At 36.2% G+C, this 18,801-nt stretch overlaps 1 protein-coding gene across 2 annotated transcripts in view; it reads left to right on the top strand.

The window, feature by feature from the left end:
- Positions 1-18,801, top strand: part of Unc5c (unc-5 netrin receptor C) — a 359,028-nt gene that overhangs the window by 208,374 nt on the left and 131,853 nt on the right. For both annotated transcript variants that reach the window (XM_040751709.1, XM_040751708.1), the window contains exon 2: positions 676-897. In XM_040751709.1, the coding sequence (XP_040607643.1) occupies positions 676-897 (222 nt within the window). The remainder of the gene's footprint in view (positions 1-675; positions 898-18,801) is intronic.

The raw sequence follows: 18,801 nt of genomic DNA, 5'->3' as shown, positions 1-18,801 counted from the left end.
ATCTGAACTTAGAGAACTGTAACTCACATTTTTAGTGATCTTTCACAGATGTTTGAAAAGGATTTAAATCTTACTGCAAGTCTTATACCTCTAATAGAAGTTGTTTCTGTTTGTTTCAGTATTAATTCAGTTTTTGAGTGGTGTTTGGCTTGCTTGAACATCTGTGCATCCCAGGTTTGGAGTGCCCGCCAGAGGCCAGAAGAGGGCATCAGATTCTCAGAAACTGTAGTTACAGATGGTTATTAGTCACCATGTGGATGCTGAGAACTGAACCCAAGTCCTCTGGAACAGAAACAAGTGCTTTAGTCACTGATCCTTCTCTCTTGTGTTAGTTCTTAACAGTAACCCTGTAACCTAGGAAGTACACAATATATTGTGAATATCACCGCTTCTATGGGTGACAAGACCCAGAGTTTTGTTTCCCATCATGATACCTACTCCCTGTTTTCAGTATGGTTTATTTTTCCTATGGTTGAGTTTTGTTGTATGTACAAAATAGAATAATAATCAGATTATTTATTGAGCAACCACTCAGCATTTATAAATATCGACTTTCACATTGAAGGCATTCAAGAACTTCATTCTTATGTAAGCCATTTTCTAGAAAAAACAAATAGCAACCAAAGGACAAGTTGCTATATTTTGATCATTTTCCCCTTTCTATTCCTTCACCAGATGATGACTTTTTTCATGAACTCCCAGAAACCTTTCCATCTGACCCACCTGAACCATTGCCACACTTCCTCATTGAGCCCGAAGAAGCTTACATTGTGAAGAACAAGCCTGTGAACTTGTACTGTAAAGCAAGCCCTGCCACCCAGATCTACTTCAAGTGTAACAGCGAGTGGGTTCATCAGAAGGACCACGTAGTAGATGAGAGAGTAGACGAAACCTCGGGTGAGTTTGGGATTGCGATTCAGGTTTCACTCACTTACTGGGCTGTTGTCACAATACTGCTTCAGGTAGCAGAGCTGAAAATGCAGCTGTTATCCTTTGGCAAAAAGCTTTTAATTAGTTTTAAGAATTAAATACATGCAAGTCAATACATGCAAATCAAGACATTAAGAATAAACTCTTATTGTTGGACTACAGGACTAATCAATATGCAATGTGGAGCCAATAGATTGAATTAATGTTAAATATCCTAGCAAATAATGTCTGTGAATTTCACTTATATTGTAGTCAAAGATAAATATCCTGAAATCCAGGAACATTGTGTAAATGGGGACACATTATGCTTGTTGATATCACTGCCTAATGTTGATCCACATACATATTTTTATATTATTTCATATAATATTTTAATTAATTCTTTAAAAATTAGCTATCAGTGAAGTTTCCATGATGCAAATTTTTTATTTTATGCTACTAATTAAAGTAGTTTTATAATGTCTTAAATTTCTATTAAATTAGTAATACAGATACCTTTCTTCTGTGCTTTAAGTGTTTTTCACCTCCAGTAGGAAGAACAGCACTTTAAAAAAATTCAGATCAAAATTTGTAATATTAAGGCATATACTGTAGATGTTAAGACTTTATTAACCAACATTTCCAAGCTAAAAGGAAATAGAAAAACAGAAATTGAAAACGCTTTTAGATCTTATCTTGAGCAGATATCTTTCCATACAAAACAGATTCAGGTTTTCAAAACTGCTTAAGTGTTGGCTTAATCAGAAACAAGTACAGCCTAGCTCGTGACACTTGCCTACTTCAATGTCCCCAGCAATAGTATCATTTGAAGAGATGGTAATTAATGATGTACACAAGGACACTGAGCCATCCTGAGAAGAGGCCAGTCTAAGGAACATGTAGAACATACAGAGTATAAGTGGTGGCAGGAAATCAAGCAGCAGTTCTATTTACTTGTTGGTCATTTATTAATCAGTATGTTCACTGACCATAAGCTGGTGACTACAGAAAAAACTGAAATCCAGTCGTGAACAAATACATCAGGAAAATGCCTCACCTCTTTGTTTAGCTATGGAGAAAATAATTCTACATGATGTTGATAAAAAAATCTCAAGTGAATTGAATTTTATTTGATTTCAACTAACTTTTTGTAAAGATTTCAAATACAAAGATTTTTAATGATGAGTGCAAGTATCACAAATACAGAAATGAGAATCACAATGTATTTAGGCATGTCTTTAGTAATTAAAGACGAAGGTTATAAATAAAGCTACTGATATTCGGGTAACTTCTGAATACTGATAACTCCTGGAAACTTCTCACTATGTTAGTAACACACACATACATACACACACACACACACACACACACACACACACACAGAGAGAGAGAGAGAGAGAGAGAGAGAGAGAGAGAGAGAATTCTATGAATATTGGTTATATTTATATATGTATATATGTTCTATATACAACATTTATTTTATGTGTGTCAATAATTACAATTATCTTTAAAGTATCTACAAACTAAAAAAGATTACACATTTTCATTCAAATTCAGGATGAATGCATGAGGATTAAGAAGTTTGAGTTCTGGTACCTGAGATCAAAGAAAGAATCAAATGCAATATAATTTTCTTGGCTTTTATTTCCAAATGAAACTTTGCAAGAAAGTTAGCAACTATTTTCATATTGCCATGATAAACACATATAAGATGATGATATCTAGAGACATTAGTACTGAATGAATCATTCCAACATATTAACAAATGTTTTAGATAACATAAATCATTTATGAAAAATAGCATAATTATATATATATTTAATAGCCAACTTCAAGGAAAACTACAAATATTGAGAATTCAGAAAATTAGCTGGTTAAAATACTGTAATATATTAATTTTTCTATGTACAGATAAACAATTCAGTTTCAAATGTAATGAGACATGCCACTTAGAATATCAATGTAATAGAAATGATAGTCATAAAGTTAAGAAATTTGAAGGGATTTTTTGTTTTTTGTTTGTTTTATGACACTGGTAAAAGGCCTAAGAATTCATGGATTCCAAGCATGGTCTCCACATAGCCAGATTTAGAAAGAAAATTTTCAAAATCTACTGTTTGAAAAATTTATGTGTGAACAGAACACACACATACATGTATATTGTTCTTAAATAAAAGGCAAAATACTTCTGAGGCATCTATCATTCATAATTGATTCTGTTAGATCACCATGATTTTATATAGAATAAATTCTAAAAAGAGCAGGGTGAATTCTGAAATATAAGCACAGTCGAAGAATCTTTATAAACATAAAATGAAAAGACGCTAAAAGGGACTTGGTCTTCACAGAAGACAAAACACAGATTAACAGTTGTAATTGTTTAGATAAAATGCTAAAATACCTAAAGGTATCAGAATATGATAAGTACTCTTTGTACCACTTAAAAATTAGCTGATTAATACAGGCATTAGAATAACAAGGTAGGAAATTGGAAGGGAAAGAGATACATGAAACATGCATTCCGTTTCATTTTTTGTAGTAAGTTCTAGATTTTAGAACTTGACATTACCACTACCACCACAACCCCATCACCATCATTGTCACCATCATCACCATCACTATTATATTTCTTACTAATTGTTGGTTGGTTACTGAATTTTCAGTAAGGGACAGCCAAGCTTTTTTTTAATCATTTTTTATTTTAATTTTAAATAGCTTGTTTTACATGTCAATCCCTGTTCCCTCTCCCTGCCCTCCTCCCACACTCCCCTTCTCCCCCCCCATTGCCAAATCCTTCCACATAGGGGATATCTAGAGTCTGTCATTTTACTCTGGGTAGGGTCCAGGCACTCCCCTAAGAGTCCAGGCTGAGAGAGCATCCCTCTTTGTGCTATAGGCACACGAAGACTGTTTGTATACCAGGGATAGACACTGATCCACAGCTCAGGGCCCCATAGGTTGCCCAGGCCTTCTAGCTGACACTCACATTTGGGGGTTCCAGATCAGTCCCATGCTGGCCTCCCCACTGTTGCTCTGGGGTCCAAGAGCTCTTCCCTGTTCAGATCAGCTGTCTCTGCTGGTTTTGCCAGCCCATTCTTTGCCAATTTGCTCATCACTCCTCTCTCTAGAGGCAAACACACAATTAATCACTGAACTGAACCCAAGAAACCCAGTGACAGCCAAGCTTTTTAAACCAAAACGTCTTATAGGAAACCATTATGTATTAAATTTTAAAATACCACATACAGAGCCAAGGAGAATATCTTTAAAAACGTATATCAACATTGATGAATATGAGTCAAAGAGATAACTTCGTTACTGTGTAAATATCATTTAAATTATATTTCGGGAAATGTACCAGCATCCTAAAGAAAATCTACCAGTGTTTGATCATGGAATTAGATGAAAATATGCTAATTATAAGTAAGCATCTAAGGAGATGTTATCTAGTTAAAACATGGATGAAAGATCATTTTTTTAAATAAAACTGGGGCACAAATTGGAATGCCAGTTTGAAAACAGTACCAATATTGAAATACGTATCCATCCTTCCTGTATGTAAATAGTCTAGGTACTTCCTACAAGTAAAAATTCTGGGTACCACAAAGATTCACCATTTTCTGGTTGCGCACTATGCCCTCTTGATTATGTTCATTCTTAGAATGAATAACTATGATTTTTTAACAGTGAAGGTGTGAAAAATTCTCTCAGATAAAATCAAAAACAAAATCCCAAACACAGAAAACAGCATTCCTAGTATGTATTATCACTGTGCAAAGAGGATGCACGTGGTTTTGTATATAAAGTGAAATCTTCTGTGTAAATGCACACCAAGAAGTTGACAGCGAAGAATCTAGGGTGACGAGGTGAGACATATTATTTGGGATTTTTTCAGTCCTGTGAATATATTATTTTCATCATAAATAATGAAAACCTCTAAAAGGCCCACACCACTTTATTGCATCTCTTTGCCAGGTATCATAAATCTTCAATCAGGACAAACTGTAGAAACGTCTTGGTCTCTTATATTATAGTTCTTTGCCATTCTCCAAGACTAAAATCTCCTAGAATGAAATGGGAATAGAATTCGTTATGGGTTTTCTTTGTTTGCATGTTGTGTTTCCATAAAAACACATTTGCCTGCAACTTGGGTCCTCAGCTCTGTACTTTAACAATCTGATCTTATTATTTTGAGCGTACCATGGTGGTTTTCTATAGCAAGAAATACTATAATCTATTGTCTTGAAATACATTGAAAAACTGAAAAGTATTATTAATATCTTTAAAACATTGCTCTTAAATTACAGAACAGGCTGGAGCCCTTGCAAGTACATTGATTTTTATAGAATCTCTTCCTTAGAACAACATATGTAAACATATTTAGTAACAGTCATATTTCCTTGTAACTAAGAATAGTTAATTGCACTCAACAAAGTCTCTGGCAAAGATACCTTCACATTGAAAAATTAATAAACACTTCTAATGACAGAACTCTTAAAAATTCTGCCACTTACTCCTATCCAAAAGCCTTACACCTGGAAGCCAGCACCCAAGGCAAGCCTGGGATAACTTGTGTGTTCAAGGCCACTCTAGGCTATAGCTTAGACCCAGTTTCAAACAAATTCAAATGGAAAACTTAGTGTCTTTCTTAAATTATGAAATCTTTCTGTGGTCTCTCATCCTCTGCATGTGAAACTAATGACTGTTTTCCCTCAGCAAAGTTGTATCACTGACCTAAATGAAGTCTACTTATTAAAGACCCTTATCACATTTGCTGTTTGCCTTTTCATCATTTAAATCAAGTTACATTTTTTATATGCCTAAGAAGCCAAAGGAAAGGCAGAAGTGTTACATAGTTTACAGTGTTCAATATTCAGAAATTCTTGATCTTGTGATACAATAATTGATTACCTTCAAAATCACATTGAAATAACTATTCATTTTGATATTATGTGTATGCATGTTTTGCCTGTATGTATGTATGGGCACCACTTGCATGTCGTGACTTTGAGGATGAGAAAACAGGATCTGATCCTCTAGAACTTGTGTCACAAATAGATGTGAGCTGCCTCGTGTGCCAAGCCATACTCAGGTCCTCCACAAAATCATCAAGTACTCTTCACCACTGAGCCATTTCTTCAGCCCCCGAATCACACAGAAATGTTGGTTTGATCAAATTTCATGGTTATATTTTAAAGAAAACCTCAGGCTCAGCTGATTGCTTTCTATTTACTTGAAGTCTTTTCAACTCCGGTTTCCATGGCACCTAAAATCCACCAAGTGAAAGCAAATATTTTTCTTCCACAAAGAAGCAATGGAGTTAAGAAAGCCACTGTTGCTTTGAAATTTTAATAATCTCTGAGGTTTTCTCCTTTTGTCTTCAATTGTTCTCAAATTAGCTAAACATGTCTGTAAGACCACCATGACAATAATAAAAGGTGCTCTGAGCCTTACACTGAGAATTTTGTATGTCCTATGCTCTTTAGGCATCCAATAAATCTTAAGTGAGATGTCTTTTGGGGGTGTTTATTTTATGAATGAATAAAATGAGACTCAGTAGAAGAAAGAAGCTAATTTCCTCCATATTACACAATGAAAATGAAACTGATTCAGGACGCCACCACCGGACCTCTTTGGCTCTTGGTAGAATGGAGCAGTAATTCCAGCATGCCTGGAACTTGGAGGTTCCCGCTAACTCATGAGGCTTGGGTTCAGTCCTCAGCAACATCCAGAAAAGGTAGCTATTGTGTGTTCTTCATGCTTCCAAATGCCTTCCTTGCAATACATCACTCTTTTGCAAGCAATTCTTCAGTATAACAGTGTTACCTCATGGCTGGGATTTGATTTATTTTATTCTCAAAGATGTCATTGTGGACAATTATCAAACACTGAACATTAACAACAGCAACAAAAAATGTAATACAGAGACTCTCTGGCTGGGCATACACTGAAGTAGTTTGCTTCTATTCCAAATCTCACCAAAGGCCTGCTGCAGACACACTGGGTCCACCCAAGTCCTGAATAGCTCTTTCTCTCCTTGTTCTTATTTGTGATAACATTTCATCTCTTCACCCAGTACCCAAAACAGTAATTTTAACTTCTTCCTTACTTTACAAGCCAACAAAATGATCAAATACTTCATTCTCGCCCAAATTAGTCTTCTGGTTCTTGTGGTTTTGTTATTTATTTTTGAGATGGAGTCTTACTCAGTAGTCCATGCTAGCTTAGAAGTTAGGATACAGCCCTGGCTGACCTTGACCTCATGAGTTTTCTTCCTCTGCCTCCTAGTTGCTAGAATTCTGAATTCCCTCCTTCTGATTTAAAATCTTTGATCCTTTTAAGACAATACAGCCCTTTAGTGAGGGGGAAAACTGAAGGTGTTTCTCACTGATTCAAAGTCAGATATTTTAAATTTTTACTTCTACCCTAGTAGATATACCTTTATTGTATGTCTATTATATTATTTGAGTGTCTACCTTCTTAGATTAGCCTATGTCTTAATATCAGGTCATTATAGACCTAAAGTGATTGATCTTTTGTAACAGTCTAAAATGTGTGCAGCAAAATGGCTCAGTGGATAAAAGTGTTTTCCATGAAAATCTGGTGACATGCATTCTATCCCTTAGGGCCTCCTAAAAGTGTATGGAAAGAAGTGACTCTGAAAATTTGGTCCTTGACTAACAAGTATGTCCCTTGGCATATGTCCCCCCCTACATATCAATTATACACATGTGTTCATACATACACATAAATACATACACACTCATACTAATAAATGAAATTTAAACAAAATTAAAATCTAGAATGCCTTTCCTTTATCTACAGCATAAATCTCCTATTCTTAGAGAGACTTTGTAGTCTTCTATGTAATCGTTCCTCATCAAACTCCCTAGTCTTATCCTAATTGATTCTTTCTACCAAGTCTTTAGTGTGATAGGTCAGTTTGTTGATTTTTCCTGTAAATGTTCATTGAGGTACCTTAGTAGATGCCATTTTGTAAGATAAATAAATAGATTAACTAATTAATTAGTAATAAATTCAGTGCAATTGAGCATATTTAAGTGCTATAATAATGGTATTCCCTTTCAGGGGAAAGTACAAAGTTATCTCAGTCACTTGAGGGGCTATAACAACACCATAATAAGTAACATTTAACAATGGAAAGTTATTTCTGAAAATAAATTAGATCTGAAAACTAAGAAGTCCAAGACTAAGTTATGGAAAGATTGGATGTCTGATGTGTGCCAGGTTTTTCACAAATGGTGCCTAACCAAGTTGTCACTTATAAGGACAGCATTTTCCTTCCAAAGAGCTACACGGTTGACCTAACCACCTCTCCAAAGCCAAAAGTATGTATAGGGTTTCTATACATTCTTTTAGAGGAACTTGAGTACCATATCATATGAATCACCGCATGTGAAAGTCTTAGGAACCTTCCATTGTAGACAAACTGTTCTTTTTTTTTTACTATTATGCAAGTGAACTTCTATAAAAATGTCATGAGACATCACTACTACACTAGGAGATGATTGAGAAATGGTACTGTGACATTGTCAAAGGGAAGTTAGTGGGGTTATATGAATTATATTAAATTATACATGCTCTCTTAAGTTACAAAGTTGTCACAGAATAAAGATTTCTACTTAGGAGAACTGCAGATGTCATATACTTTAGCATGCTCCAGGCTTGTCATTAAATTTAATGTAACAGATTTTCTAATATTTTGACTTCTTAGACTTACCATGTCACATGGAACTTCATGAAGCAAGTCTGGTCACATTCTATCCTCTAAGTAATTTTTAATGGTTGAAAGAGATACTTATCTCATACACTTTTCCAATTTACATTTCCTCTTCAGTCTGAAGAGTACACTCCATGAAATCAAGACTAGTATTTGTGATTTTTACTATTCCGGCTCCTTGGTTACTTGGTGTTGAATAGTTAGGTTGATAAATATATGTTGAATGAATTATTCTTCAGATAAGTTTCCTGCCTCCTGACTCCATCAGAATCCTTCTTGCTCTTAAAATTTACACAGGGAATTTACATGATTCACTGTACATGTATCTATCTGTAAAAAATGAAGTGAATGTGTCTCATTTCTCTTGCTTGTTCTTATTTCATTTTAATTGATCCTGTGTCGTATTTGTATGAATAGTAGCTTAGTCTATATGGAAGCATCAATATTTAAACATTTTGATGTACAAAACATAATTTAACATAAATTTTATTTAAGAATTATATATTTTTCACATATCTATGTATCTATTATCTATCATGTGTCTCTTAAGAAACTCTAGAATGACATTTTATGGTTCACTATGTGTAAAACCAATATTTTCAAAAGTTAGAGCATAAGGTACCAAACACAAGAAATGGTCAGTGAGCATCGGTTTTGGGAGAGTGTAGCTACTTACCCTGCTAAATTTGGGGAACTGAAATTTCACAAATGTTTTGATGGTGGATTTATCTGCATTATTTCATGAATAGGTGATCTGGTGACTACATTAAATAACTCGGTCTTCTGTAAACAGAGTTATTTTGTACATCCAGTATATGATATGCAGCATGCTACTTGCTCTTCTCCATAATCATCTTAAACTCAGCCCTCATTAACAGAGCAAACATTTTAAAAGGAATCTATATGGGTTTTGTTTAACTTTCTGGACATGATGTATAAAATTTAGAAAGTGTGTTTGAATCCCATTCCATGACTTTTTAAATTTGATCATGGGTATATTGCCTCTGCAAGCACAGAGACATACATGTGTAATATAGTTGTTTGCCAGGGAAGATGAATGATTTTGGAATATAAATAAATTATTCATTTGACTTCCTTCTCAGAGGTACTCATTTCAGTACCAGAAACTAGCAGGTTTTTTCCCTTGCATTATGAAGCTGACCCAAGGGCTAGATGAATCAAAATAGAAAATTGGTAAGGATCCATGTAGTACAAGCGGGTTTTCGAACATAGTCGATCTGTCAACTTCACAAGAGAATAGTTGCTATAGCCATAAGAGAAAACCAGTTATCCTGAATTAGGCACTTCTGCCTACTCTTTGCTTGTTAGTGTTTACAGTTGATTACTCTTATTTCACATTGATTGAAATCAGTCTTTAATACATGAGTTAACATGACTGACAGAATCTAAACTGCAATTACAAAAATACAGTTCAGTTAGAGTTCCATGACTAGAGCTTTAATAGTGAATTTCTGTGTCCCTTTTATCACAAAGATGGGCCCCTGTTAGGTAGATGACTTGGGTACCTATGCTGCATATAAACCTGGCCTCTGAATATACTGTTTTCCAAATTTACAAAGATAAGTGAGTACCTGTTATTTTTAAATTACATGCTCAGATTATTTTCATCTACTTTTTATAATTCTAATATTTGCAAATATCATTTTCAAGTTTCAATATTATAAGCTTTTCCTATATATTGACAAACCCTGACTATAGTACAGTTACAGCACTACAATACTTCTATTGTTGAAATTGCATGTTACATAAAGGATTAATATCACACATTTATTGAACAAATATGGCTACAACATGATTGTTGAGTCAAGAAAGCATGACATGTTTCAGTGCCATTTTAGCAAGCTGTGTTTTATTAGGAAAAAATTTTTCTAAAATTATATAGAGAGCTTTTAATGCAATAAAAACTCTTGTCCTCAAATTAGCATTAATAACAAGGATCTTTATCATCCACTGTTCCTCTTTTCCCTAAGTTAAAAGCATTGATTAATATGATTTAATAAAATATGCATGTACATCAATATGTAACTGCAACATATTCGTGCCCATGTGTTTATGTATGTCTCTAAATCCAAAGAAAAATCAAGACCTGCCCCCCATACCCACACAGAGGCTGCAATAAGAAGTACATATCCAAGGACATCCTTCATCTAGGTTACTTGATACCCAAACAGGGCTTTTGAGAACAACATTAGAGACTGTGTTGCTATGGCAATAATGCCATTTGCCCAGTAACCATGCATCCTCTGTGCCTTCCAGTTTAAAAATGCCCACTTCAAAGTGAGAATAATACTATTGTCAGGAGCTGTAGTTTATTATTTTCACTCTAACCTTCAGGTGAAATTGGGGCTTAAGAGGGTCTCTCATACTTTCTTTCCATGGGAAAGAGCATGGAACAGAGAAAACATCCTGTTTAAAGGCACTTACAGAAGTAACTTCAGCTAAAGAAGAAAGTCGGCTTGCTAAAGCTTACCAAATCTTACCTGGAAATCTAATATTTGCTTTTTAGGGGCTGAGGAGAAGGCTGAGTCTGTCAGTTGCTTACCACACAAGCTTGGAGACTTTAGTTCAAGTCCCAGCACACCTGTAAAATGACACTATGAATGGTATTGTGCTTGTACCCCAGCACTGCAGTGACAGAGACAGGTAGATAGATCTCTGGTTCTCATCAGCCTAATTGGAAAGGCTCAGGCCAGTGATAGACATAAAAACTCAAGGTAGACAGTATCTAAAGAATAAAACCTGTGGTTGCTCTCTGACTCTCATACTTGGGCATATACAAACATGCACACAGTCATGCACATAAACAAAAATAAATTTATCGTCTGACTCTATTGCTGTTCTTGACAAATCATTTTCATTCATCCAAGTTTCTGTGTCATTAATTCTCAGTACCCACAATTTTCTCAATAATTTGTTCAAAATCCTGACAGTACATTATCTTTTTCCTTACCTAAGATAATCCTGGAACCTCTTAAGAGGTAGTAGAGAGTGATGTAGCTAGAAAGTTCCACCCTCAGTGACTAATGCTAGTACTGAAGGAGGAAGGCTTCACTAGATCTAAATCCTGGGGTTTGCCCCAACTTGTCAGCAGTCCTGAGTCATCCCCCAGCTGGCTAGTTTCTTTATGCCTTCCAATGTCCACTCTTGCCAGATCCCCTGAAAAGTACATTTGGAAATACAAAGGCAGCATGTACAACACGAGACAGCTACAGTTTGCCAAGTATCAGCATATTTGGCATAAAAAGCAAGCACAGCCTGTAGGAAGCATAATATCTAGTGATGGAAAAGCAATTCATACTAAGAGAGAAATCTTGTGTTCACTCCTACTTTCATTGAAGGTTTAACCTGATTATAAAAATCTGTTCTGGAAGAGCTCTCCCAGAAAGTGAAGGCAAGAGCAAGAAGAAACTAGTAAAGCAGAAATATTAACCCTCATTGCTCTCGACAATCACCGGGGAGCGTGGGTTCAGACACCTATGTCCTAGTGCATGTCCTACTGAATATATATATTCCTCTCATTCATCCTGAACATAGGCCCCTCCATACCTCTTAACATCCCCACATCCTCTCTCTCTGAGATCCACCATTCTTCCATTTGCTTTCAGAAAAGAACAGACTTCCCAGGGATGTCAACCAAACATAGCATAACAAGATACACTGGGAATAGGCACAAGCCCTCATATTAATAATAATTATTTTATTGGACACAGAATCAATATTTTTCTATACCTGCTGTCAGTATGTCTGTTTATTTGTCTCAAATTCTGTATTGAAACAGACATACAAGCCATCTGAGAAAATGGAAAATAAGAGATATTATATCTTAAAAGCATTGCATAAGCTAGTGGGCATGGATATAGTCTGTTCGTAAACTGTGAATGAACTGGAAACTTTTCTTGGAACTGAAAGCAGAGAAATAACTGGACATCCCAGTGATGGAGAAAACAAAAAGGACAAAATAGGTGAAAGTAATGAGAGGGAAAAGCCAGGTTGTGGCATTTGCTTGAATTTTCCTGCATGAGGACACCCATAGTAGCATGGCATAGAAGTCTCTGCTTTCTTCAATTCCATATCCCTGTCTCTGCCTATTAAATGCTGACACTGATGGGCAGCAAGCAGCCTTCCTAAGAGAGTGGGGGCTATCAATCTGGAGTGAATTAAAATTATGTGGAATAACCCAGGGGAATGTGCTGAGCAGGGCAAGCCGAAGGATGGCAGGGGATTAATGCCATGCCACTTTGTAGTCACAACCTGGATGTTCCTACACACGGGTGTCCTATGTGTGGAGTGACATTAAGGACTAAGACTGTCTCCCCACACATATTTTGGGGCATTTGTGAAATAAAAAAAAGTGCTGGCAAGCAGTTTGTCCTGTTTCTGCTCTGTCAGATTCTTTTGGCTACTCTGTATATGAAAACAGAGTGGGCATTCCTCTAGTTCCTATATTTGATTAAGAGACCCACTGTCATAAATTAACACAGATGTGATGACTTCAAGCAACTAGCTTCTTGGCACACAGGACAGAAACCTGAAATTTAACAGACCCACACTTCCTCCCTCAGTAGCTCCAAAGGAGCAATCATTTCTTGCCTCTTCCAGCTTCTAGGAGCTGCTCAGCATCCCTGAGCTTCTGGTACCATCAGTGCACCCTCTGTCTTGGTCTTTACATCCCCTTCTCCCTGTGTCTGTCTTCTGTGAGTCTTCTAGGAGGACACTTGCTGTGTGTTTTGGTGTTCTCCAGGATAATCCAGGTTAGTCACAATATTCATGACTTTTGCAAAGACCACATGCCAAAGACTGTTGTTTTTATGGATCTTAGGGATCCCAGCATAGATGTTTCTTTTGGGGGTGCACACCATCTAGCTTATTAACCAAGTGTGTATCAAACAAAGGTCACAGTGGGTAGGAGTGATGGAGCATTAAAAAAATGCACCTGCCTGCCTTGTTTCCCTGCCTTCTTTTTTTTCAATTTCTAAGTACAGCTGAAACAGATGGCAACTGTCTTCTAGTGTTTGGTATAAGCTTCCCAAAACTCCTATGATCTGCCGTGCTGCACTCTGAGCCAGAGACAGGAAAGGAGCTGCTCATTCTGGTCCCACTTATCTCTCATTTTCCTCATGCCCACAGCATCCCTGCCAACCCTGCCCTGTACCAATGTCAGCCTCACAAAGACCTGAAAACTCTGATGGTCACATTTTTCCGCATGTTCTTGCCAAAGCAAAATAAAATTTCCAGTGCAAAGATCAAGTTTCACGTTCTAATGCCATGATCCAAGTGCACACAACAGACACAACATGCACAGGTTTACACATACAACACACACACACCCCTTTTTCGACACAATGGGAATGCAAACACACTGTGATGTAGTGTATCTCAGTTGGCTTCCCAGATGGCCCAGGTTCAATAGATTTTTCCCCCTGATTTCCTCAGCTTCTCCTAGCAAGTGCTAAATAGCCATTATGCCTCTTCCTGCACATTGAGATTCATGTGCAGCCACTAAACCGCCTCCAAAATGCTTCAATTTTGCATGAGCACTAAGCTGGGAACTGGGATACATTACCCAGAGCTGAAGGCCCAGATCATTAGAAAGAGCATGTAAATCCTCTGAACCAGAAATAAAAAGTACAGAGATTTCCTTAGTGAAGTCCCAACTGCAGCTTTATGCAAAACACGAACCTTTGGCAAGACTTCGTATGGCCCTTTTACCTTCTCAACTTTACTTCTACGTGTTTTAAACTTGCATTTTACTTTATTTTATTATTTTTAGTAGGAAACTTTCTATCAGGAACGTCTGAAATAGTAAGCATCCTCCAACATTACTGTAGCCCTGGTCCCTTCTGTCTTAAACGGATGATACTTCAAGGTATTTCTAGGAGTTCACCTACATGATAGATTTTTCACAACAAACTTGAAACCCTGCTGAATAGCTGGAAACTTCAAAGGGGGATGTGCTGATATAAGATAGATCAAGGGATGTAAATCTTAGTTGTGAAGTTCTGGAATATAATGGGAGTATGAAAATTATCAAGGAGAAAGCAGTGATGGCATTGTCTCCAACAGCTCCATTCTTGCACACTCTTCCTTCAGTCTTAATTGTATTTTTCAAGGGGGCACACACGTTTGTACATCATCTGCATTTTTATCTCTGCTTTCTACTCTGTCTCCACATCATTTCATCTTGCTGGAGGCAAAGAGCATGCCCATAGCAAACTCTAAATTTGCCTTCAAGATGGCAGTAGGGTATGGATAGAATCCTGAGAGTCCTGTAGATTTGTCTATTGTGGGGATGATCCTACAACACAAGCTCTTGGATTTATGACAGAGCAATCATAATAGGAGTGCTGATCCTCAGCATCATTTGGCATTTCCTTTGCAGTACAGGATTTTAAACAGTCATGAACTTTTTGTTGTGTACCACATATCCATTTAGAGTCATAAAGGCAGCTCTCTTACAAGCCTGCTCTATAATTGCTTCTCTTTTCTCCCTGGATGCATAGACTAAGTGAAGCTGTCTTTCTTTAGCATCCGGAGAAGTTAACAAGTATGCAGGATGTACACTTATGATTAGATACAGCAGCATATTCTTTATCTCTAAGAATAATTCAAAGGACATTTATTAACCACCAATTTATTCAACAGTGCAGAAGAAAGTGGAACCTGAGAGTGGTGCAGTTAAATAGGGATATAATAGGATATGAAGTATGCACATGTCATCTTGCAGATAAAAAGAAAATAACACATGAATAATATGCCTATAAATGTGCACAAGGATGATAGGTGCACAAATATACTGATTGTGTGATATATCCACTTTTTGCTGAATCCTAGCTGTATTTCCAGCAATTTACAGATATCCCTCAGACTGAAGGTTTCTATGTAGTAATTTCACTTTACTAAAAAGAGTGAATCATGAAAACACCATAATCCTTATTAATGTTAGAATCATTAATCATAATTCCACACCTGACAACTGTAACTACACATATTAAGTAGTTTGCATTCATGTTCTTCCTCTGGAAATTGTTTAGCCAGTTATATGAGTGTATCCTTTAAAGAGAATATATTTGTATATGTGCATGCGTACACAAACACACACACACACACACACACACACACACACACACACAGAGAGAGAACAAAACTATGCCTGGAGATACAAACAGACACATGACTGAAGCTGACTGTTCAGTTGTCAATATTATGCAGTTACATAAACATCTCAGGGAATTGTAGTCACAATAGGAAACAATCAAGTTTCTTCCATTTTCTATGAAGATATTACAAGTTGCAAACAATATTCAATACCAGGTATCACTCTTCTATTGTTTCAAATTAAGTTTATGTACCTTTTACAAAAACATCAAGGTATGTTTGCTGTAAAAGAATGATAAAGGAGATAAAACTCAGTGATAGCAATGTTTCACAGTTCAACATTCACATTGGAAGTGAATATGAACATATTAAATAGTATTTTGAAAATAGTATTATGTATGTAATGAGTAAGTTTTTCTGAAGTTTTAGTATTTTAAGTACATTAGAATTAAACATTTAGATATTTGATAAGACTCAGAACTACTATAATTTTTTAAATGCTTAATTACCTGGAACTGAGTTTTGAATCATTTTCTAAAAGCACTGTGTGATTTTTTCTTTATTCATTTATTTCATAGAAATATATTGAGAACCTACTATATACTAAGTGGTATATGTGTTAACTTTCTATTGTCTTTTTTTTATGAGACAGGGTTTCTCTGTATTGTTTTGGAGGCTATCGGTCCAGCCTAGCCTCGAACTCACAGAGATCTACCTGCCTTTGCCTCCAGAGTGCTGGAACTAAAGGCATGTGCCACCACTGCTCAGCTCTATTGTCTTTGTTATTTAAGATTTTATAATATACAAAGCTTAAAGAACATTCAGACATCCCTTCAAATTGCAATGGAACAATCAGAATAGAGCAAACAAATGTTACCATGATAGTCTACAATTGGAGGTCCCATTGAAGGTAGTGTTGTACTCCCTAGTTGGGTGCATGACCTAGGTGTCTTCACCTGCAGAATGAGACATCATCTCTTGTCTCAATTTCTGTATCCAACTTTAGAAGGAGAAATAACAACGGAAGGCAGAGGCCCACCAACTTCTTCCAAAGGTTCAGCAAGAGAAAATGCAAATGCACTTCCATGCTAACTACTAGAATTTCTCTGTGACCACACCCAAAACAAAGCAAGCTAGAAAATGTGGTAGAGTGTGTCAAAGGCAAATGTTATAAGTTGGTGGTCTGCTCAACAATCCTCCCATATAACTACCCTCTTTTCAAGATTTCTTATATTCTCCTTGAACTCCTATGAAGCATAATAGGAAATAACTATTTTAACCACTTAGTTTGGGAGAATTTAAGAACAGTGAGAAATTGACTGTCATATTCAAGGTTATTCATAGTACCAGCCAAGCCATACCCAAAGTCAGGCTGGAACCTTTTATTGTAGTATTCTCATTTTCCACATTTAGTTCTGTTAATATAGACTGTTAATATAGTAATACACATTTCATTTTGATTTTCTGAATATTAATATATTGATATTGTTGTTATTTCTTAATATTAAATCCATTCTTCCCATCTGATAGTAGTTACAGCATAGTGTCACCTCTCACTCTTGCCCATATTCAAGTTCCATCCCTTCAAGTTCATCTGGGACATTTCTCACCATTAGTGAAAGACATAATGCTAGAGCCTTGTTTAGACAATTGACAGCAACTGTGGGAACACTGTTTTTTCTTAGAGGCTTTTGGAGTGAGAGGTGTGGGCAGAGTAGAGTTCAAAGAAAGCTCTTGACAGGAAGTAACTATTAGGCATTGTTGAGAAAGGCCTTTTCCTTGTCTGCCGCTTGGTTTTTCCACCACCAGTCATATGGGCTCTGCCGCATTGTAGTCCCCAAATAACTCACAAGACACTGTATTAATTATGAAGATGTTGGCCTTGCTTGTTTCTTACTGGCTAGCTCTGACTTAAGTATTTATCTGATAATTGTTAATCTAAGTATTTCTCTTATCAGAGTAAGTTTCTGGGCTTCTTATCCCTATGGTGGTTACATCTTGACTTCCTGTGTTTCTCCTACCCAGAGTCCTCCTCGACTCCTAGTCCCACCTATCTTACTTTCCTATTGGCCAACAGTGCTTTATTGACATATACACAGGACTTCCCCAACAAGGCATCCTGTGATTTTGAAATCAGGGGAATTTTTATGAAATGCTAATAAAATTTCAGATTGTAAAAATCACATTAGCTAACCCACTAACTTTGCCTGCTAAGAATTTTACATAGTCAACCTTTCAACAGTTCACCAGGAAGAATTCTGATCCATTTGTCCCTTTCAGGAAAGCTAGATTAAATAGGTGAAACTTGGAGATGGGAGGGTGAGTGAGATCAGGATGCATGATGTAAAACTCCACAAAGGATCACTAAACAATAGAAATTCAAAAACTAACAAGGTTTACCAACAAATCTACATTTATTTCTACATTAAAACTTATTTATCAAAATGTAAGTGTGAAAGATAAAAAAATTCAATGGGACCATCAGAAGAGCAAAGGGATATTCACAGTATTTATAAAGAAAAGATAAGGTAGTATATTATACTTAGATGTAGTGTTTTCAGTAAATCACCGTCCCTCCAGATTGACAAAAAAGCTTTCAGAACATAATAATATTTTGAAAATATTAGGCTATACAGTGATCTCTTTCTCCCTGTAAAGAAATGGAATTCAAAATCTCTTGTTTCAGGTTGAGGTTGTCCTTCTTGGACTCGGTGAGTTACAATTGTGTTATTATGGTTCTTTAAAGAGGAAGATGAAAAGAATATTTTTACCATATTAAATCTACATTTTCTCAGCTGTTATAGAAAAGGATAGAGGCTCTCAAAAGCATGATAACTATCCTGTACCTCAATTTTGTTGTGAAAAGCTACCATATTCAAAGTTTAAATTACAGTTTTTTTCCCATCTTCCTGGGCAGGTTGATGTTATCACAACTAAACATGTCTTTCCTCTAAAATGGCATATCTCTAATGTAGACATGTAATTATGCTCTCAGGGAATTTTTTTCGTTAATCTGTCTTATTCTACAAGCCTTC

Source organism: Mesocricetus auratus, unplaced genomic scaffold (genome assembly GCF_017639785.1).
Source record: "Mesocricetus auratus isolate SY011 unplaced genomic scaffold, BCM_Maur_2.0 Super-Scaffold_100009, whole genome shotgun sequence".
In the NCBI taxonomy this organism is placed as follows: Eukaryota; Metazoa; Chordata; class Mammalia; order Rodentia; family Cricetidae; genus Mesocricetus; species Mesocricetus auratus.
Note: the sequence above shows the minus strand (reverse complement) of the source record. Positions and strands in the feature narration are given on the sequence as shown.